The 24,671-nt window shown below is 31.3% G+C and overlaps 1 protein-coding gene across 1 annotated transcript in view; it reads left to right on the forward strand.

The window, feature by feature from the left end:
* The first annotated feature begins 840 nt into the window (after window positions 1–840).
* LOC134727397 (uncharacterized) overlaps window positions 841–24,671 on the forward strand; it is a 35,424-nt gene continuing 11,593 nt past the window's right edge. The window contains exons 1-5 of the mRNA XM_063591776.1: window positions 841–992; window positions 2,185–2,474; window positions 7,385–7,538; window positions 9,180–9,395; window positions 10,510–10,599. Of these exons, the coding sequence (XP_063447846.1) occupies window positions 905–992; window positions 2,185–2,474; window positions 7,385–7,538; window positions 9,180–9,395; window positions 10,510–10,599 (838 nt within the window). The 5' untranslated portion in view covers window positions 841–904. The remainder of the gene's footprint in view (window positions 993–2,184; window positions 2,475–7,384; window positions 7,539–9,179; window positions 9,396–10,509; window positions 10,600–24,671) is intronic.

Raw genomic sequence — 24,671 nt, forward strand, 5'->3', positions numbered from 1 at the left:
AGAGGCGGCAAAGACAGTTGTTACAAATCCCTAGCTGATAGACAAAAAGGTTGGCCAACACGGTTAGGAATGTTTAAAATCGAGTGTTCACCCTTCTGATCTTGTCCATTCCCACCAATTTCAGCCTGTTTTTGCAGTAGTGTGGTGTACACTAAAACCTTAATGACAACACCCATGTGAATTATGTGGTATATACGCAAACAAGAAACAAGGCTAATGTAAATCTGAATGGCAGGAAATTTAACGACTTGTTAAAACTGACGTTGAAGTCAGTTGCTCTGTTGCAAATGACGTTGCATAATTTGATTAAAATAAGGCATTCTGCAACTACAGGTTGTGCGGGTCTATAGGGGGTCAATTGGAAGTTCTGACTTCCTGCTCTGAAGTTTCAGGGACTTAAAAGTTATTTTTTAAACGTGAAATTATTCTCAAAAGAAAGTGCAATAAATAAAAGAAAGTGCAATAAATTTTGTCTGTAAATTTCATATGACTTAATTTAAAATTTTCATTTTATAGTTGTCACGAAAAGGAAATTCAAGAACTTTTATTGATTGAAACTTGGCAAAGAAATCAAAGAAAATGTTTCACATAGAAAATTTTAAAAAATTCACATATTCGTTTCTAAATACGCGTCATAAAATTCGTGCGACGTAGAAGTTTTGAGATATTTGATTGTCTGAGGAAATTCAGGTATCGAATTGTTAAAATTTAAAGAGACGTAAGGGAAGCATACAAAGAAAGGAAATGAAAAGTAGTCATGATCTGATGAACAAAATAGACAAAATATGTGTTTCGTTTTTAAAGTTAGTCAGTATAGTATGTTTAATATTACAGGTAGTCACTACATAACTAAGGAAAAACTTTCCTTTGTAAAACAGTGGTTTATTTTATTGAAGACTCCAAAATGGCTTTGATTTGTTTTTGCTTTTGCGTGCTGTTGATTGGTTTTACTATCGGCACCACTGAAGATATATATTCTACACATGAAAACGGTAAGTCAACAAATTACATGACACAATTATTTTCTGAGATCATAGAATGCATTGGTAAATTATTTTTATAATAATATGCATTTTAACATGAAAAACTAAAGACATGCTCCAATTAAAAATTAAAAACATTGTATAAACCTAATTCATTATCCATTTATATTTAGCTTTCTTCAGAAAAAAATCTGCAATATGTCAAGAATATGTAAGATGGTTTCAAACCTGTGATTGGTTGATGTAGTCAGTCGTTGGCATTTTATTTTTTGATGAACTTCACCTTTTTTTTTTTTCTTGAAATTAATTATTTTACAGATCTTATGTTTTTTAATGCATACTATGTAACAAACAAAAAAAAGTGCTATTAATTGTCAATAAGACATATACCTAAATGGTGTAGAAGTTAACAACTTAAGGTCATCTTACGACCTTCAATATCAACGTTGAACCATTATCGCATAGTACGCTATAAAACGGCCACAACATGATTTTTTGTAAAACAATGACAACGAGAAATGTCTTTATGTACCATACAATAAAAAAGAAACAATTATAAAACAACAACGAGCGACTACTACTGACCTTCATGATCCTGTCTTAGTATACTCGCATTTATAATTTGGATCGGTTTGCATTCTTACTAGGGCAAACATCCTCCCTTACCTGGCACAGAATAGTAACATTACACCAGGGAAAAATACTTTAGAAATCATTTATAAGGGAATTATTAGATCAATACAAAGCTATAAAAAAAAAAGCATTAACATCAAATTCATGACAACGTCTATAAGGATTGGTAAGGGATCACTTTTGACTGTTCAACCCCTGTATAAAAAAGAAGATGTGGTGTAATTGCCAATGAGACAACTATCCACAAAATACCAAAATGACACAGACATTAACAACTATAGGTCACCGTACGGCCTTCGACAATGAGCAAAGCCCATATCGCATAGTCAGCTATAAAAGGCCCGATAAGACAATGTAAAACAATTAGTTTGCCTTCAGGGGACAAGATTAAACCTGAACATGATGAAAGTTCTATGATTTGGAACAGTAATTATAAATGAAGACAGTCGATACAACCAGGTTTTACATAGCTTGCTCTTTCGACATTGTGATCTAAAATATATTATGTTTCAAATGTTGCGCAACTTTACAAAACAACAATAAAATATTTTACTTTTTTATATTTTAGTTTCTGTAGGAAGATTTAAAAATACCAGCATGTGTGGCGTATTTGCACTTACACAAGATAAGAAAACATTCCAAATCAAGTCTGATGGACATCATATCAACCCTCCCTGTTCACTTTATCTCATTGGTGTAAATTATATAAACAACAATTACAGTTTTTCCGGCATGTGTTACAAAGTGTCAGATATAACATTACCTTGTGGCAGAAATGATACACTTGTTGTAAGAGAATGGGCTTTGAATATCCGCCACAACGATCAGTCAATATTACTGTATGCAAATCAAAGTATGGTAAGTCAATGATTTCATCAATAATTTAGTCTTTCAAATGTTTTTTTTTATGAATGTGGAAGACATTCTGTAATTATGTTGTTACATTTAATTGTACAAAAAAATTGTAAATATGAGTTCTAAGTACAATTGTTATCCTTGTGGATGCTTTGAAATAGATCTATGTGTTTGAAAGTAAATTAAGATATATAAAAAAACATATGGTATTGAAAGTAGAAGGAATACAATGAGATGTTTTTTTATTAACTGAAAATACGAATGTCTTACAACCGCACGACAAATAAGGATTTACGTTTATCATTTACCCTGTGCTAGAAAAAAAAAACACACTTTGTTGCGTTTAAAGAATATTTATGAATTTACCCCCGTTCTATGATAAAATAAAGTGACAAAAGACGTGTTTGGTTTGTAATCATCAAATTTCGACAGTGCCAATATATACAGGAGAAGAGGACATATATTATATGTCTTTGCTGTTCTTATATTCATGTTCTATAAAAAAAAAAAAAAAAGTCTCATATATTTGGTTAATATAGCGAATAACAAACGAATTTTCCACTTTCCGAAATGCATTTGTTGGTTTATTTATAATGAGTTGCCCTGTTTCATCTTTGAAACACATCATTATTATATAACAGTTGTCGGTTATCTTCCTTTGTACTGCCCAGTTTTAAACAAACTATCAACATCCGGTATACATACTGAGTATTGTATTGATTGATCGATTTATTAGTCTTAAACGCTTCTTTCAGAATTGGAGGGCTATTTACAATGATACTTGTATGGTCAGCAATATCGTTCCTTTTGGAAATATAAACTGCGACTACAAGCGTTGCTGTGAGGTTTCATAGAATATAGAAGCTGAAATCATTCATTTTGACGAATTACTAAAACTCTACAGGATAACCTTGTTAACTTTAAATAAAGTTCAAGTCATGATCGCTACTTTACTTTATTTGTAATATTATGGTATTTTTATATAAGAAAACATCAAAACCATGAAATTAAACCAGTGCAAGTGCTATTTGCTTGTAAATAAGCATATTAAATTAAGTATAATATAATGCAATATATTCAGATGCAATAAAATAAGCTAACACATAAAATTACAAAAAGGAACATGGTATCGTTTTAATAATACGGTTTGAGGCTATTATGTAGTCTTTGTTGAGAAACAATAGTAAATCCTTGTTTAATAGTCCATCAGCTGGTAGGGCAAAATTTCAATTCTGTGTTACACCCCAGGGTACCGCAATTTTTTGGTATACATTTAAAGAGTAATATATGAAGAATATTTTAAGAGGTGTTAGACTTTTGAAAAAGTGTCCAAAAGGGGTTAAAAGGGGACTTATCTAAGGGTATATCAAAAATTTTGTTTTGCACATATTTACAGAAAAATGTAAAAATAACCAATAATTCAGTACTATTCTTTTTATTAAATGGAACAAATCATATCTTATAAAAACGCAGGCTTATTTTTAATTAATTTGTAAACCGTAGAGAACCAAGAAAAAAGGGGGAGGTTAATTTCCAAAATTCATGATTTTGAATGAAAAGAAGCAAAAGTACTAGTTTTCTTGATAAAATGGTACATTTTTTATATTGAAACATAGAGCATAATGTAACTACAATGTAAAGGCTGTTGAAAAAAACCTTTAAAGGTAAGAAACAAAAACATAGAATCAACGACAAACACAAATATAGACAACTAGAAATTCACGATTCTGTCACAAATTTTTACATCATATTCATGAAATAACTTACATATTAAAACACACAAAACTGTCAGGGTTTCTAGATCTCTATCTTTTTAATGTTTTTTAACAACCGAATCACTACATTTTAAGGTCACGCAGAAGGTCAATCCATAGAATCATCATCAGTTTGGTCACCTGCATCTACCGAACTTTCATTATCATCATTATCATCATATTCGTCGTCAGCGCTAGCAATATCAACGTTTTGATAATCCTTATATCTACAAGCGTTCGAGCATTTACATACAGGTATCTGTTCAGGATAAACCTTGTTGAACACATGAACATCTGTTGTTGGCACAACCAGCTTTAAATGATCAGCACTTCAGAATTATTAAAGAATCTAACGCTGGTGGTTTGTCTAGCCAATTGATACTAATCAAATCGTTCTAAACAATCCAACTATAGTTTTTTAGCTACAGACCAGTGTTGTGTTTAAGAGCAGATTTCGAAATCTTCGTCTGAAAGTTGGATGATTTAATGTGCTTTAACATTGCATTTTTTGTTGGGGGCAGTAGATGGCAATAAATCGTTTTTTGGTTGCATTTCAAAACGTTCTGATCTTTATTCATCGATATTTTTAATTTCGTTGCCATATATAGAACACGAAAACCTCTCGAGTGTTTTGCCAACTCTTCGTCAACCTCTTCAAAGGTTTCACCACGATGTCATAGACCTTCCGAAAACACATAACGTGTCAAAAAGCCGAATATTTTGCCTTTTTTCCTTTAACAGACAAAACACTTACTGAATCACAACCTGAATTCAACAAGAGCAACTTTGTTTTTCCTAACTAACAAACATTTCTTCCATTCCCAAGAACACGATTGTGATGGTCTAGAACTTATCGTAATGATTTGCCCTCCCAAGGACCTGCTGTTTTAATTTTTTTATGGATATTGTGGGATACTAATCAGTGACAAAATCAATCAAAGGATGGTTTTTAAAATAACAATAGCCAAATAAAAAAGTGCTTGGTATCCTAGTAATGGGTTGAATAACTGCCATGTCATCAAATATCCACATGCTTTCCTAAGGAATAACCATTTTCTAAAAGACCATACAGGACAGATTTTAATTTTCATTACATGTGTACAATCAAAGTTTGCAAGATACATTAGGAGAGGACCTAATTCAAACTGGAGAGCCTTTTGCGCAACCAACTATCTTGTCTGGGCTATGACAAGCAGGCGACATTTTTTTCATCTGCTCTCAATGCTTTGTTGTTTTTATCAGCCATTAACTGCTTGTCTTTTATTTCATTTTTTTTAAAATGTAAGCAATGATAATCTTTTAATTGTTTTGAAGATATCGGTTGACTTTTGTATAAGCCGTTCATTAATGAAAATTTTTGAATCAAACTTTCTCTTTTCATACGCGTTTAGAAGGTTGCACATTAATTTCGAAGAAGCAACAGAACCCGAGAACACGCCATATAAGTGCTCAGATGTTTCAAATGGATTTGGCCAGCTTTGCAGTTTCTGAAACAATTTCATAACATCGGTTTTGTCTCGCTTCATTCGAGTTTTTTAAAGTTCTTTTTTTGCGGATGTTTCAGGGTTACCCATTCCTACCAAATCTCGAATTTTAAGGATATTGAAGCTCTTTCCACTGCGGTTGGACTTTCTCGAGGGTATCACCAGCCCAGTAGTCAACAATCTGTGTTGACATGAATATCAATAATGTGGTCATTTATATAAATTTCCTGTTTATAAAACTTTGATTTGTTCGAAAAACTAAGGATGTTCTTATCCCAGAGATAGACTACCGTAGCCGTATTGGCACAACTTTTTGGAATTTTTGATTCTCAATGCTCTTCAACTTTGTACTTGTTTGGCTTTACAAATATTTTGATATGAGCGTCAATAATGAGTCTAATGTAGAAGAAACGCGCGTCTTGCATACTAAATTATAATTTTGGTACCTTTGACAACAATTTCATGTACATTTAACAACCAACGCTTAACAGAATCTTTATTGAAACTGAAAACAACAAAGCCAATTTTTTTGTGTATTTCTTAGAAACCTAAAAACGTAAAAAGTATGGCCAATTCTCATAACTGACTATTTGACGTTCATTCAAAGCGATGTTTGTCGATTGAATGACTTAATAATCTTAAGTCAATCACTACATAGATAAAACACAAAATGTAATCAAGCACACTTTTATTGAGTTCGATAGAGTGCACCTTTTCTGAACGCAAAAAAAAACACATTTATTTGTACCTTTTCAGTAATATTTTGTTACACATTCACTTCATAAAATAATTTGTCTCACCAAAACATCATAAATCGACATTTAAATGTGTGTTTTCAGTTGCAAATTGATAATGCTTATGTGTGAATGCATTGTACATGTTGTATACTGAATCAAAAACGGTAATTTGATGATTTCCGTAATTTAACGAGTATTTGCACGTACATTTATTTTATCAAATATTTCATATTTGAGACGATATATAAATACTGCAAATGATTGAAACATTGTATAATGATTAATTATAAAGTTTAATTAACTAAAACGGGTAAATATATAACGAATTTCTTTATGAAAGGAAAAAATATGCCTTAATTTTAACCCAAAAAATCGGATTGTTTGTAATGTAAAAAAAAAAATTTTTTTCAACAAAAAATCTTCAGAGTAACATTAAATATGATAGTTTTGTATCAGTTTTAGTTGTTTACACCTATACTTTTTTTTTTTAGTCGCTTTATATAAAAAAAATTAATTAACAATTACTTAGTCGTGATTGCTAAATGAGGGGACCATTGAAAGGGACGTTTTTAAACCTCTTTTGGACACTTTTTTTTTAGTCTAACACCTTGTATTTTATCAATTAGATAATGAAGTTGAATTCTATCAAAAAAAATCGCGGTACCCTGGGGTGTAACACAAACTCCTTAACTAGAGCGCTTTTGAGAACTAGCTGATGGACTATAAGTATTTGATTCTGTAGAATTGTGATGTTGATATTATTTAATGGTTCGCTGTGAGTCAAGGCTCTGTTTTGAATTCGTTACTTTGACTTATAATGTTTTACTCTTATAAATAGTGAATTGGCTCATTGGCACTCATACCACATCGTGTAATATCTATATACATCATATGACTAATGCACTTGTCTATTAAAATGACCTTTTACTTCTTTTTAGCTTGTTACAGAGAAAATCTTACGATGTGACAATAATAAAGATTTTACAATTAACTATGAATTTTGTCGGGAGAAATTATTTATGTTAGAGATTCTATTCTACAGTCCAAACAAACCATCTGCAATGTTACCAAAGATTACTGTACAGTCGCGCGGTAAGACTTTAAACTTACAAATCACAAAACCTTAAAAATTAGGTGGGCACTCAAGGTTACAAATTAAGATCCTTATTGACAAGGCTAAAAGTTTCCCTCCCGAATGTCGATGGTTTCCCCTCCCCAATGTCAAAATACAAAAACTTGCTAATCGTGCTGGAAGTATTTTTTAACACGAACGATCAGTCATTCAATTAAAAGGTGTGTCACAAAAACCTGAAGTCAAAGAAATGTTTCTTTAATTCCTGAACACCAATGTAAATTCAGAAAGAGGGGAATTCCATAAATCTGATAAAAAGACAACTATAACATTCTACTGAGCAAATGAAAATCAGAGCAGACGTTGTCAGTATGAATAGGACTAAACCACATAAAACAGTTTCCTAAAACTGACTTCTACTAACCATAATATAGGTATAGGAAGATGAGGTGTGAGTGCCAATGAGACAACTCTCCATCCAAACAACAATTCAAAAATTAAACCATTATAGGTTAAAGTACGGCCTTCAACACGGAGCCTTGGCCCACTTAAAACTTGTTTACCCGAATAGGCAGAATATGTTGTAATTGTATAAACAATTATAAGGGGCAATTGTATCAATAAAAAATGCTATTTGTCCGTACAATCTCATTAATAAGAGTTTATGTAATTCCTATGCAACAAGCAGAATATTTTTGTTGCTGCATAAATCATACGGTATATGTTTTTTCGTTTAGCATTTTTCATTCGTAGACATTTTATAGCTTTCTATACAATAAAGATATTGCTCATTGTTCGAGGCCGTACAGTCACCTAAAATACTTGACGTCAACGTCTGTTTGTCTCTTGTTGATTGTTGTCCCATGTAAAAACCACCTCAATAACTTTCCACTGAGGAGATCAACAAATATTTTCTTAAGGGTGGATACATAGACAATAGTAGTTAAACTATATCAAGAACTCATAACTCAATTGAAACTAATTAAGGTAGTACCTAACACTACAGGGATGTAACTTTTATTAACGAACAAAATTAATTGATTCAGGCAAAAGTCAAAATATGAGGGTAACTCATATATTACTAAAAGTATCTCTAGATACACTATACATGCATAACCCACAATACAAATCAACACTAAGTCAACATGTAACAATCTGAGATAGGACACAATCGGTAAAACTACAGATTATATGATCAGTCTTAACATGTAAGACGGCAGCATTCTGTCGCAAGTGAGTTGAGATACATACATGTTGTACCGTAAAAAAGTTGTGCTATTTATCATAAAGCTTATGAATGTTCAATTTCATTCATTTTCCCCGATAACTCTTTCCGTTTGAAATTGAAAGTAAATCAATTGAGATGTGAAAGCACATCTACTATGACGTGGAATGGCTAGTTGACAATTAGAAAAGTTGAAATATCATGGGTTTTTTTATGGTCGGATTGTTCTCTTTGACACATCCACATTTCCATTCTCAATTCTATTTTATTGTCATAGATTTTAAGTTGAAATGAAATAGCATTAAATGACGCATAATATATTTGGAAGTGTAAGAATATCATTCACTATACTTCAGTTTAGAGTTTTCAAAAAGTATACTATATTATATCATAATATCTTGTACATCCGCATAAATACATATCCTCTACTTTTCAGTGATAATTGGCCCACGATATCCGGCACTCAGTTTACATGACATGGAATCAATGAAAATACAGATGGTGGGATGTAAGACATGTAAAGTAACAGCACATCAAATGTACCTGGATTTTCTGGATAGAGTCATTTTGATTGCAAATAATAATAATAACAAAAACAAGGACGAGAATGGCAAAGAGGAACAGTCTAGTTCTCCTGGTGTTCATAATGTTGGTAAGTTAATCATATTGTATCATGGATTGGGTTTGTTTCGCAACACTACAGGAATTACATTTTTAATCTCTTCATATTTTAAAATGCTGTTAATATTCTTATATTTCTTACCTGCAGTGAACCAGTGCCTCTTTCCATTCAAAAGGCAAATGAAATCATTGAAAAGTTGGAGAAAGATACCAAAGGGCCACTAAAATCTAATTTAGATTTTTCATAGGAGTACTTTTTTGTTTGTTATTTTACCTTTTTTCCTAACGAGTCCAACAGAGACCAATGCAAGAACATACATAACTATTAAAAGCAAAAGACGTCGGACTTCAGACGAAGTTCAAACTTTATAATGCAAATGATAAACTAAATCATTATCGCTTAACACAAACATATATATATATTGAAAACAAAAATACTGCTAAACTGTATGTTAATATGTTTTTTCATTTTGCTTACCCTTCTTAAAATGATTAAATCACAGTATTGTCATAAAATATAATCGGCACAATGTGTCCAGGCCACACCATTACTTAAAAAAGACTGTAATTTTCAAAAAACATGAAATATTGATGTCGTTTGTTAATGTGGTTCAAAAGTGTTTCCAGTGTCTCAATTTTTGTATTTTACATACATTATACCTTTGGTTTTCCACTAACAAATTACACTAGTCATGTCGATGCCCTGTTTAGTTTGCTGTTCGATGGGAGTCAAAGCTTCACTAATATAATATAATATTATCGTTGTAGATTTAAATTGTTATCACAGAAATATCATGTGCATTTAGCTAAATACTCGATACGCAAAAATTTTAAAGAATGACTTATCTGCAATAAAATGTTGACGAATTATGTGATGAAATGGTTGCATTACTTCGCTTCTTGACAGCTTGCGGAATTATTAGAAGTGGTTTAAGCTTTACGTGATCAAGGCCGGAACTTTACTTGTTTACTTTTTACACATTGTGAATTCAACGAAGAGTTGTCTCATATCACATCTTCTTATTGCTATTGCTACTTAATTGATTTGAATAGGTAACCACGAACCTTGTGGATGAAGTCTATCGTTTTGCTAATAATGCTGATAATTGCCAGTCTAATCATGACTTTTAATTCTTGCCTTTTAGATCTAAATATATTGCTGCCCACTCTGTTTGGTTCTCTAACAACGGTTACAGTAGCAGTCATAGGATTGGACCAATACCGTAGAAAAAGAGGTAAGATTGTTATATAACAAGAATTGGACTTTATAATTTTTATATAACAGTCGAAATAATAAGACAAAAAATCCTTTTAATAATATTCTGAGTGAAAGATTATAATTAAGACATTATTTGTTTATGGTGTTATCATGTCATATAAATAAACTGATCTTAAATACCAGGACTGAAAACTTTAACTCCTACCGCGCTTTAGATCTTAAAAACATTCATCTGTAAAACCAAAATAAAAAGTTGAATGTAAGGTGCTAAAATCAAGTCAAATGCGAGGTTAAGGTTAAGTTATTTGATTCCAGTACAAGTACCACATACTTTAAAATCACGAAACCTATGTTTTCCTTATCCTTGTAAATAATCAATGATATCGCTTTTCGTCATATTTGAAATATAATATTATCGTTGTAGATGTAAATTGTTATCACAGAAATATCATGTGCATTTAGCTAAATACTCGATACGCAAAAATTTTAAAGAATGACTTATCTGCAATAAAATGTTGACGAATTAGGTGATGAAATGGTTGCATTACTTCGCTTCTTGACAGCTTGCGGAATTATTAGAAGTGGTTTAAGCTTTACGTGATCAACTTATATAATATGAAAATATCATAGAGCAATGTCGTCTTGGTTGGAGATGCAACACAAAATATTCGATAACTGTGTATTCATTATTATTCGTTTTATACCAATCGTGTGATTCGATGGTACAGATAAAGATCGAACTCAAATGTTCAACGAATAATATATTTTCAATATAATTGTATACAGAGAATGGCAAAACCTAGAATCAAAATATACAAGAATATGCAAATTAACAGCAATTCACGAAAATTGATAACCCCGAAAACAAATGAATCCACAGAAAAGGATATGGTGGCCCATAATCAATATTTGTCACTGACCTGGAAATGATGAATGTGGACTACTTCATAAAGGGATACTTGAAAACTCAGAAATCAGTGCCTTGTACTGACATCATTCATTTCTCTTTAGATCAATTTTAAATTATGGGACACTTCGGTTACATATCCCTCAGACCAAGTTAAGCGAATATGATAGTTTTTAAGCTATTCGATCTTCATTCAAATATTTTTCAATGACTTATAATCTTTGACTCACATAATAGTTTTCCTGATGAAGGATACATTTGACCCTTCAGTATATCCCCTGGGTCAATTTTCTTTTCTTTTTATACCACCTCTTTTGCCAAAAACAATAAATATATCGCCACTTTCAATTTATTTATTTTTTTGCCAACTTGACATGAACAAAGATTTATCCTGTCTATTGATACAGTTAACATCAAATGTTCCACCTTTTTTCAGTTTATAAGCTTTAGAATCCATGTAAACTGGTGTTTCCAAAACTGTTTTCTTTTCCATTTAAAAACCCTGGATCAAATGTATATGTATATGGCTATAACAACATTTTTGTAATAAAATGCAGGGTAAATTTCTTAAAACTGTCAGAATCAAGGCAGTAAAAGATTCCGTCAGTATGATATTTGTCTATAATATGCCATTATGATATATTTCTATTATGAATTACTATATTCGTTGAACCACAAACGTCATAATCATTCAATGGCGTAGTGGAATTAACAATTTTTGGATTCTCATAAATTCTATGTATAACTTTTGGACTAGTTTGAATCTCGGTCTATTTCTGTAATTTATTCTTACATACTTTTGATTTTTTTACCCTGTATGCGTACATTGCCTATGTAAATTTTAAAATTGTTTGTATGCACATTGAACGACAAATTTATGTGACGTATATAATTTTTCTGACGTCAGACAATAAAATCAATCCATGTGTTCGTAGATAGTAGATGTTTTTGTGTCTTGTTAAATTGTCCCTTTTTAAAGTTTTGGATTCTCATAAATTCTATGTATAACTTTTGGACTAGTTTGAATCTTGGTCTATTTCTGTAATTTATTCTTACATACTTTTGATTTTTTAACCCTGTATACGTACATTGCCTATGTGAATTTTAAAATTGTTTGTATGCACATTGAACGACAAATTTATGTGACGTATATAATTTTTCTGACGTCAGACACTCAAATCAATCCATGTGTTCGTAGATAGTAGATGTTTTTGTGTCCTGGTAAATTGTTCCTTTTAAAATTGTTATACGATGATGACTGTTGTACCGATATTTTGACTATTTTATTAATTGTGACTGTTTATTTAACGCATCATGTAAATGTAGCGGAATTTGATGAGACTGTTATTAAAGTAAGAGGGTTAGCGCTATAGAATTAGGTTTAATCCACCATTTTCTACATTTGAAAATGCCTGTACCAAGTCAGGAATATGACAGTTCTTATCCTTTCGTTTTTGATGCGTTTTGGTTTTTTTTTATTTTGCCATGTGATTATGGACTTTCCAAATTGATTTTCCTCTGAGTTCAGTATTTTTGTGATTTTACTTTTTATTGTCGACCCTTTTACGTATATAACAGGATGTGACGTACTATGATTTGGTTGTATGTACCTTTTTATTGACAGAACAGACTTGGTTTACTTTTTAAACACCTGCGGCCTGTGACTATTAAAGCATCTTTCTCATAATTTTATTTCTGTAATCATTACTGTTATAATAATGCTTGATAAGGATTAAATATATCCCAGATTGATTTATTGGTATCTGGTATTCATACTCCAATTGACTGTAGGAAATATTCTGATATGTTAAGGATATGTCACTTTGCGCATGGTATAATTCTTTATATTGATTTTTTTGCATTTTCCAAATCATTTCATTTATAAATAAATGTTAAAAAAAAAAAGTAATAACACCCTACAAAATTAAATAGGACTGTAACACGGAAGAGCTATATGACAAAAATAGACACAAAAACTCTAGCTAAATCTTAGTTCAGCTTAAGAGAGTTGGTATCTTAATATTCTTTTAAGTATCCCAAAGCAATCTACATAAAATATTGTTTATTATTGTTGTGTTTGGTCTGTTACATAGCTTTTTCAATAATGCTGGTTCAAAACTTCATAAGACTATAATTCAATATGTACTCAGAATGAAACCAAGAATTATGTATCCCTGAGGCAAAGTTCACTTTAGATGAAATTGGCTATTTATTTCAGATGATTTGTCCAAAAGTTCTTCAACGGTTTCGATACTTATACATCTTCTTATTTCAAATGTTTGGCTTTGACAAGTTTGGGCGTTCCTGATGAAGGTAAATCCAGAAAGCGCTTGGGACGCATTGAATTATGAAACGTGTTGTTTTTGATTATTTTGTTAGATTGATGATTCGTGTCTGGTAATCTGCTAATAATTTTAAACTGATAGAACCTATATTTAAATAGCCGTAAAGAATAGATAAAGCATGTGTTAAAATTATTAAAACAATACTGTGTATCGGCTCTTTTTTTAGGAAAACAACTCAAAGCAGCACATGAAAAACGGACAGAAAACGGTGTTGCAAATTCAGGTAAACAAGATTATCTTACCCTTACAGACTACCTGAGATGTACCCGGTTTTTGCTGGGAATCGTGTTGCCCTTTATGTCGTTTTCGATGTTGTGTAATGTTAACTGTTATATGTCTATGGATCGTTTTCCGTTATAGCTGTGTCGATGTCAGTTTGTTCTTGACTAATGGTTAACCAAAAATATATTTCAAGTCATTTTTCGTTTGGTTGACATTTTCTTTTAAAAGAAACGAATCCATTCCAAATATAATTCCTAATACCTAAAGTTTCATGTTAGCCATTTTATATTGCCTGAGAATGTTTCGGTTGGTCAACATACATTTTAAAAAATAATTTTCTTCATTTACCAAATGCTCAGAGATAGCACTTTTCTTCTTGCAGTTTGTATCCAAAAATCACATTTCCCCAGATCATTTCCGATTGAAAGGAATACAGTCATAATCAAAACACATAAACACATAACTCCTCATTCTAAAATCGATAGACACCATCACCTTTTTACCTTTTTTTTTTAAGAAATATTAAATTATTTTCACGTCATATCTAGAGCCAAACTTATAATCACAATATACTGAACATAGAGGAAAATCAAATCGGAAAAACCATAATCACATGCAAAATCAAACAACAAAACACATCAAAAACGAATGGACAAGAACTGTCATATTCCTGACTTGGTACAGGCTAAAGATACAATAACGTTTGATGATTAATTTTTTAGCACATCTTGCCCGAAGGTCCAAGTAAGTTGTTCTCGTCACTTGGCGTCCGTCGACCGTCGTCGTTAAATTTTACAAAGATCTTCTCCTCTGAAACTATTGGACCAAATTAAACCAAACTTGGCCACAATCATCATTGGGGTATCTAGTAAAATAATATTTCCGGTGACTCGGCCAACTAACCAAAAAGGCCGCTAAAAATAGAACATTCGGGTGAAATGTAGATTTTGGCTTATTTCTCTGAAACCAAAGCATTTAGAGCAAATCTGAAAAGGGTTAATCAGTTCAGGATCTGTCTTACCTAAAATTTTAAGATGAATCGGAGAACCCGTTGTTGGATTGCTGCCCCTAAATTGGTATATTTATGGAAATTTGTCCGTGTTTTGTTAGTATCTTGAATATTATTATAAAAAGTAAAATCACAAAAAAACCGAACCCAGAGGAAAATCAATTAGGAAAGTCCATAATCACATGGCAAAATCAAATAACAAAACACATAAAAAACGAATGGACAAGAACTGTCATAATTCTGACTTGGTACAGGCATTTTCAATTGTAGAGAATGGTTGATAAAACCTGGTTCTATAGCGCTAACCCTCTCGCTTTAATAACAGTCTCATCAAATTCCGTTTTATTTACATGATGCGTTAAATAAACAGTCACAATTAATAAAATAGTCAAAATATTGGTACATCAGTCATCATCGTATAACAATTTTAAAAGGGGACAATTTAACCGAACACAAAAACATCTTCTATCTACGAACACATTAATTGATTTGAGTGTCTGACGTCAGAAAATTTTATACGTCACATAAATTTGTCGTTCAATGTGCATACAAACAGTTTTAAACAGGGTTAAAAAATCAAAAGTATGCAAGAATAAATTACAGGAACGCTTGTAAACTGTAAACAGCAATTACTTTCAGCAAAGTAAGATCTACAAATAATTCAACATGACCAAAACGATCATTTGACCCATTAGAGAATTATTGCACTTAAAAGTAAATTTTTAGCCATTTTTTGTAAATTTTAGTAATATTTACAAAAATCTTCTCCTTTGAAACTACTAAGATAAATTCAACTACATTTGTCTACCATCATTATTAGGGTATCTAGTTAAAAAATGTGTCCGATGACCCCATCGTGAACTAAAATAACCGATATGACTAAACATAGTACATATGGTAAAATGCAGTTTTTGGCTCATATATCTGAAACCAAGGAATTCAGAGAAAATCTGCTGCAATATTAAATTGTTCATTAGGTCAAGATCTATATGTCTTGAAATATTCATACCGGTTGGGCAACTGATAGAGATAAACTGTAACAACAATAATGGAAAGCAGAGTAATAGCTACAAAGTCAATTAGATCAAAGTAGTCAAAGGAGTTATTGCCCTTTAAAGTCAATTTTTAAAATTCATAAATTTGTACATTTTTGTAATTTTTTACTAAATATATTTTACTGGCACTTCTGGGCCAATTTCATTATAGCAAGAGATGAAAGTAAGCAGCAAAAGTGTTCAGTAATGAAGGATCTTCTAACACATCACCACCACTAAAACTCAATTTTGTCATGAATTCATCTGTGTCCTTTATTTAATATGCACATAGACCAAGGTGATCGACACAGGCTCTTTAGAGCCTCTAGTTAAAAGTTTTAAGATCTCAATTATGAAATAGAATGACATTTTAGGGGGAAAATCGCTGGTATAAGATACCAGAGGGAATTTGAAAATCGTTAGTTGATGACAAACTGACAATGCCTTTGCATGAAACCTAATTAAAAAAAGGTGTCTGGAACTGAATGAACTGTTTGGGTTTATATTCAAGAAGACTATCTATTATCGGCTATAGTTCATAGCTTAAGTTGGGTTACAATATTTCAAAACAGTATTCAACAGAACCTCTTTTTTATATCAGCATACATCTGTTTGTGTTTAAGTTCTTTTCAAATTTTGCCAAGTCGATGTAAGTTTTTCTCTACTAATGAGTACGGATATTCCTTTCAACAGAATGTACTCGTTATCAAATTGATTGGTTTCTGTAATTTGAAAAGAAATAACAACAACATTCAAAGTAAATATTGTTTAATGTAAAATTGAGTTTTAATTTTTGAGTTTGCTTATCTTTCATTCGTGTTACTGTTTTTTTTTTTGATAGCATTAAAGAGGGCTTTGCTCAATGGAAAAGTATAAGCAGTCAGTCGGATTATATTTGTATTTTGAACTAGCACATGTGCAATTAGGAGGTTAAGACTTGAAGTCGTCAATAGTAAAATCCTGAAAAACTTGTTTGAAATATGTTTAAATGAAAAATGATTGGGTACAGATTGATCTTTTAATTAAGGAGGTATTTTCGATTGAACTAGTTTATAATGAAGGATATTGCCCAAGTTGATACCATCGGCACCTTAATTGGCAAAGGGAGGTTGGAGAAATGTTTTCCAATGCTAACTGATTTGAAAAGTATGTGAATTGCAATGTCCGAATTAATAGCTGTAGGATATTGAAAAAAGAGGGACGAAAGATACCAAAGGGACAGTCAAACTCGTAAATCTAAAATAAACTGACAACGCCATGGCTAAAAATGAAAAAGACAAACAGAAAAATAATAGAATACATGACACAACAAAGAAAACTAAAAGATAAACAACACGAACCCCACCAAAAACTAGGGGTGATATCAGGTGCTCCGGAACGGTAAGCAGATCCTGCTCCACATGCGGCACCCGTCGTGTTGCTTATGTGATTACAAATCCGGTAAATAGTCTAATTCGGTAGGTCAAATTCATGAAAGGGACGGGGATTGTAGTTACGACGTAAGGAACATATCCGATATCATTTGTGAAACGGTTATTCCATAACGGTTAACCGACTCGTGATGGTGTCCGTAAAATTTACGAAGGGATGATTTTAACTTCACTATTTGGAACTCTTGGCTTTATAGAAACCTATATTGAAATAATAATTGAACTGAAATACGCAGATATTCGTTAAAATCATTGAATCGATATCTCTTAATTTTTGAGGGTTTTACATCAGACATATACAAATCTATCTCTTAAAGTGGTTTTTATTAAGACTCACACTGCTTTAGTAATGTTTTTACAGAAAATGGTGCAACTGTAACAGATGAGCAGGTATGGTTAAAACGCACTGTATTTCAATAAAAAAAAAAAAAAAAACTGCATAAAGTTTCAGAAATACCGATCATTTTCGTAATTTTGTGGGTATCATATTACATTTTTATCAAGTATGTTGTTTCGCATATTAAAGGCATGGTAACATATATCTAACAAACGAAATAAAAAAATACGACTTTTTAAATAGTGAATGTTAAATTTTACTGTTTAAATATTATACTGATTCTTTAAATGTTCAAGTCAATATATAAGTGTGATTTTATATAGACAAAAAGCTCCGTTATAGTACAAATGCTATTTATAATAATCAGTAAATAAGATTAAAGTTTTTACATTTAGTTAAGTAGTGTTCAGACCTTATATGCTGAATAATGTTCATGATTTTATTGATGTACAACGAGTCAATATTTTAATTCAATGGAATCATAGTTTGAAGATAGACGACCGATCTCGTTGTTGCTGAATCTATAGTAATATCCGCCCAATGCAGTTCTTGTATTTATTTCATCATGTGTAACAGTTTTTATAATGAGAGCTAGGAAATTTCATGTAGTCAGCTCCTATATTTATCTATGTATAAAAAAGTAGATGTGGTATGCTTGCCAATAAGACAACTCTCAACAAAACATCGACAATGACATAGAAATTAACAACTATAGGTCATTGTACGGCCTTTGACAATGAGCAAAGCCCATACCGCATAGTCAACTATAAAAGGTCCCGAAATGACAATGTAAAACAATTCAAACGAGAAAAATACAACATTTTTAATGTAAAAAATGTTTATATACTTCAAATCACTTAATATAATTTTAGATTCCAATGGTACATGTACCTTCAACAAGCAAGACTAATTGACAGGGGAAATGTATACCTTCAGAAAAAGATAGACCTTTAACGGTTTGAAAACCTCCTGTGGATTTATCATTTTCATTGTTAAAAAATACAAATGTTTTTTCGAGGAATTCTTTTATATACTATGCTGCAACATTGACTCAAATTGAATTACATATGGTAATCTAACAAGTTTGAGATGACTGATTTCCTCTTCACGTGATATTAACAAACAAACTGGTACATAATGAATGCAAATGAATTCCCAGACAACGATACTGTATATAGAGAGTGTGTGTGAACGACAGAACGGAACAAATTATACACCTACCATTTGCAATTAGTAAATAATTTAGTCGTTATGCAACCAACAATTAATCAATTGCTTATTATCTAATAATTTTTTCTTATTAAAATAAGATATTTATTGATGAACTTTGTTCTTTTCTATGAAATTTTAAAAGTCTGTTCAAATTTCAGTTTCCACGAGCATAGTGTTAGCGTATTACACAGAAAATAAGTTGTTTTACAGGTGTCATATCAATATGGCAATCCCTCGACCTCAGTTTGATAAAGGGATTAAAATCAACTGAAATCTACCATTAACGCGCACTGCTACACATAACGCCAATCTGAAAGATGCCACTTACCAAAGTGTCTTCTTCTGAAAGGAACAGTCCTGTGTAGATGCAGTGGGAATAAACAATTTTCTTAATATTTTAATTATTCTCATGTTTGTACTCATGATCAAATTAGAAAACGTTCAAAAGATATAAACAAAATAAAAACACAACAGGAAATGCAACACAAAACTAAAAGTATAATATATAAAATGAATTGTAAATTAAAAACAGCAACGTCAAAAATGATACACGCGTCGATGATATGTTCAATTCATTACACCTAATTATACATTAATGTAATATGTGTAACGAAATTAATACCCTATTTCCAATATTTGATATTTTATTTTTTGTTAATATATATATATAATTATATATAACAATTCATCCAACTACCGTGCGCTCTAAGAAGTGTGATAGTGATCAAGTTCGGATAGGGTTTTATCTGTCCAACACAGCATATGATTAATAAAAACACAAAACAACAACAACAACGAATAATTTATTAGAGTCTAACCTCTTTAACACATTTGATATAAAACACAATATAATAATAACAGATCAATTTATAAAAGAGCCACTCTTAAGTGAGTTATAAGAAACTGTAAAACACACATTAGAATACACTTATATTATCTATACAATACTTAAAAATATACACGATATGTCATATATATATTTTAAAAAGAAATTAAGCAGACTATGAAATTCGAAAAAAAAAAAATATTACCCATAATGCAATATTTTTTAATATATACTTTCTACCACATCTATATATAAAATATTGCATATATTTATTTTTTTATTTTTTAAATAAATATATTTAAAATTATTGCATGTATATATTTTTTTTCTTTCGAATATATGTGTAAAAATCAAATCTCTGGTGGGTTCTAAATTTATGACAGATTCCTAATCTATGGGAAATGTGACGTCATGTTATCCCAAATTTCTGTGGGAGATATTAAACAAACCTAATCTATGGCAGGTTTTGTAATGTCCTAATCTATTGCGAAATTTTGTTGTTTCCAAATCTATGGCAGGTTTTGTGCAAATGTAGAAGAAGGCAATACATAAACAATTACTGACAAGTAAGTTGAAATGTGCGACAATGGGAGCATTTTTTTTAAACATTTGTGAAATGAAAAATATCCATAAGGTCAACCAAATCGTAATGTCAATCATAAAAAAAGTGTAGAAGTGATATACAATAATACAGAAACCAGGATTAAAATATTATTTCCAAGAAAAACAAGCATTTCTTATTTATAATTGGTACCTGTTTAATCAATTAATCCTTTAACATCTCAGAAATCAGTTTTATATTATATAAAAAAAACAAGTAAACAGTTTTACTTTTCACATACTAGTAATATCTATTTCAGCTTTATATTCGACATTTTTAAACTGGCCAAATATCTACAATAAAAACAGCTGTACTTTTTGTGATCAAGGGATTCTGAAGGTACATCACAAAATCATTGTCCTTCATGTGGAATAAAGAGCATATTTTTTTTAAACCATCGGGAAGTTGTTCTAGAGAGAAAGGGGAAAGTGATTTCCTGAGTATTTGCAACACAGGACTTTAGGACAGTTGGCGAGCAAACGTTGCTTATGTCGGCAACTTATATGGCGTTTTTTTATTCACGATGACGATATATTTTACTCTTTTTCCTGGAAATCAACGTAAATCTGAAATAGATTAGAAGAAAACAAAAATCTGCTATAAATTTGGCGTTTGTATCGTTATATTTGCAACAGATTATGAATCTGCATTAGATTTTGGACCCGTTATAGATTTGAGGCCTACATACATAGAAAAATATTACATAAATATTTGAAAGTTTTGAATACTAGTATAATTATTGAAATGTTTGACGTGCCATATCATGCTCAACAACAAAACATATAACTGAACTAAATTTAATAAACTTTCAAGTAGATATAGGAAGATGTGGTGTGAGTGCCAATGAGACAACTCTCCATCCAAACTTACAAGACTTACAAATGATCCCGACTTGGGTCAGGCTGAAAAATGAGGCGGGGTTGAAATTGTTTTGTGAGATCTCAATCCTCGTCTTTAATTCTAGCCCATGTATAATAAGGAAACCCACAGTAATACGCACTGACAAACTCAGTTTAAAAAAAAAACGAGTCCGATGTCAGAATATGTGAAAAAAGAAAGTAGGCCACATGACAACGATACATACATTAACAAAAGACTACTAGCATTTACGTTCATGCCAACTCCAGACCTCAATTAAAATGTTTGAAACATTATGTCTTCCTCATATAAAAATCAAGGACAATTCCTCTCGTTAGAAGTTTATTATCATACCATCATAAAATATAAGAACATAGCACGTATCAAAGGTATACTATATTTAAGCTTGTACAATTCTTACTTCAAAATAAACTACTTTGTATACAGATCCATTTATGTAAATAAAGCACAAAAACTGTACGGCGAATAGCGGCGAATTGTTGTTTATTAAACGTGGATTAGAAACGATGCTTCATGTTATCATTGTTTCTATGCTTAATGCTATATCCGGTGATGATGGTACACAGAGATGGTGCCCTGAGAGAAAATGCATCAAATCGAAATCATAGGCTCATTCAGAAAAAAAAACACTGATAAGGGGGATTTTTAATAACAGTTTTCTAAGCTTACGGTTTTTAGTTATGTTTTCATGACTAAGAGTCAACTTTTTTGTGATGACAGAATTTATTCTTTGGACAATTGAATTACGTATGCAGAGACTACACATGCTCAATTTAAAGACTTTTTTGTGGGGTATTTATTGAAACTTTAAAGTTTTTATAACTTTTATATTTATGTCATATTTAGTTGAATTTAATACCATCTTTTCGTTCTGTTAGCTATTTCTTTACAAGGAGCGCTGATTAGCATGTACTGGTTTTCGAAGCTGCACAGAACTTCTTTTAAGTGTAGATTTATTTCGTCTTCAAGCCATTGTTTCACTACTTAACTATATATTCTATGTACTACAACACTTTGTTACACTTATAACCTGATAATAACTTGTCCAAAGAAACTTTTGCAAATAATGGAATTTAAGTTCTTTTGCAGTGTAAAACATGTGTAATTTAGTTAATAAATATCCTTCTTATATTCATGACAGCAGTCACAATTCTAATTTAATCATAAGCACTATAAAAACAAATTGTTATTTCTACATAAAACAAACAAGCGTAATATAGAAACTCTATAGACAAATGGCATTAGAAAAATGAATTACAAAAATGCAAACTTGACCATAGCACAACTACACAATGGTGGGAGATACAAGTACTGAGACACCCGAAAGGTATATTATCAAATATGGACTAATCCTTAAAGGTTACAAATATACGATGACAAACACAAATAATGATAACACAAGTAATTAGGATAATACACAATATAATTGCCTATATTCTATACTTCAAGACCATCACATTTAATTCGGGACGTTGACAAGGACTATCTACAAAAAGGATCTTTTGATCTTTCAAAAAAACTTTTTATGACAAGGACAGGGGGTTTATATACATCTATTGACGTTTTATAAATCCTGAGTAGAATCTGAGGGTTGAAAACCGAATGAATGGGAAATATTTTTATAAGTAAGATACATATTTGTTTATAAGCCAGCTGAAGGTGTTGTCTGCTCTAAGATCGGGTTGTTGTCTGCTTGACACATTCCCCATTTCCATTCTCAATTTCATTATTGCTGCAAATTAAGTTTGGGGAAGTTTATAATTAAAAACATTAGATCGTCTCATGCGTCATATATTCTAGTTCCGAAATTACCGTTTATTTCATATTCCAGATAAATTTCTTAATCAATTCATTTATATCGTATGCTAGCATTTTTATATTGACTATTTTTTGTAAACGATTTTTTTTATTTCACACATCAAAAACTTTTGATCTTCAGTGCTGTACAACTTTGTACTTTTTTCACTTTCGATCTTTTATATCTGGGCGTCACTGGTGAGTCTCGTGTGGACAAGGCGCGTTTTTGGCGTATTGAATTTTAAACCTGATGCTTTTTGTTATCTATTAATCATGTTTTTCTTTGTCTTATATGTTCTCCTATTTATTTGTATTGTAGTCCTGTAATATTATGTTGACATTTCAATGTTATATTTAACTTTGCCATTAAAGTGCGAGGTTTGGCATGCCATAAAACCAGGTTCAACCCACCACTTTTATTCCCCTTTAAAAGTGTCCTGTACCAAGTCAGGAAGATGGTCATTGTTATATTATTGTTCGTTTCTCTGTGTGTTGCATTTTAACGTTGAGTCGTTTGTGTTTCCTCTTATTTTTGAGATATTGAGATAAGACGTGGCACGGTACTTGTCTATCCCAAATTCATGTATTTGGTTTTCATGTTATATTGGTTAGTATCGTGGTGTTTTGCCTGATGCTTGGTCCGTTTCTGTGTGTGTTGCGTTTCGGTGTTGTGTCGTTGTTCTCCTCTTATATTTAATGCGTTTCGCTCGGTTTTGGTTTGTTACCCCGATTTTGTTTTTTGTCCATGGATTTATTAGTTTTGAATAGCGGTATACTACTGTTGCCTTTATTTACAGGGTTTTCACCACTCCGCAATTAAACACTTTCACAGTATTTCTGAAAACCCCCTTTCACTGTCGCGACATTTTTTGTCAATTTAGGGATAATTCATTTGTAGAACATGTTCAATTTCTCGTTTTGCCCATGCTCTGGCGTACTCCTCATTGCAATACATAATTATTTAAAAGTTAAGAATTAAGAAACAAGAGATGTCACCTTTCGGAGTTGTTCGTGTTGAATTTGTTAGGATAAGTGTTGTCGAATCGTACAGTTTTGTCTAACAAGTTACTCGGAAAATCGTTCGACCAATTTTTTGGTTAACCAGTAGTTTAAGTTTAGGTTTGAAGGACTGATCTATTAAAATACATGTACCCTACAAATGTACATGTAAATAATGCGATAAATTGAAGTTTGTCTGTCGGCATTATAAGGCTTGTCACTGAGGATTCCTTGCGAAGTTTTATTTCCAATAATCAAAAACATCGTATCTAATATGGCGTTTGTAATAACTTAGATTGAAAAATTAAAACAAATCCATTATATCGATGAATTTAATTTGTCTGCAATCAATGATTAATCTAATTTCTCTTCACGTCTACGAAAAAAATTGTGTTTCATTTTGAAATGATTAAACCGGTCACGTTGATCTACATATAACATTTTTTTAGTTGGTATTTCGTTTTAATTATGACAGAGCCTTGCACGATGA

Source organism: Mytilus trossulus, chromosome 8 (assembly GCF_036588685.1).
Source record: "Mytilus trossulus isolate FHL-02 chromosome 8, PNRI_Mtr1.1.1.hap1, whole genome shotgun sequence".
Classification (NCBI taxonomy): Eukaryota; Metazoa; Mollusca; class Bivalvia; order Mytilida; family Mytilidae; genus Mytilus; species Mytilus trossulus.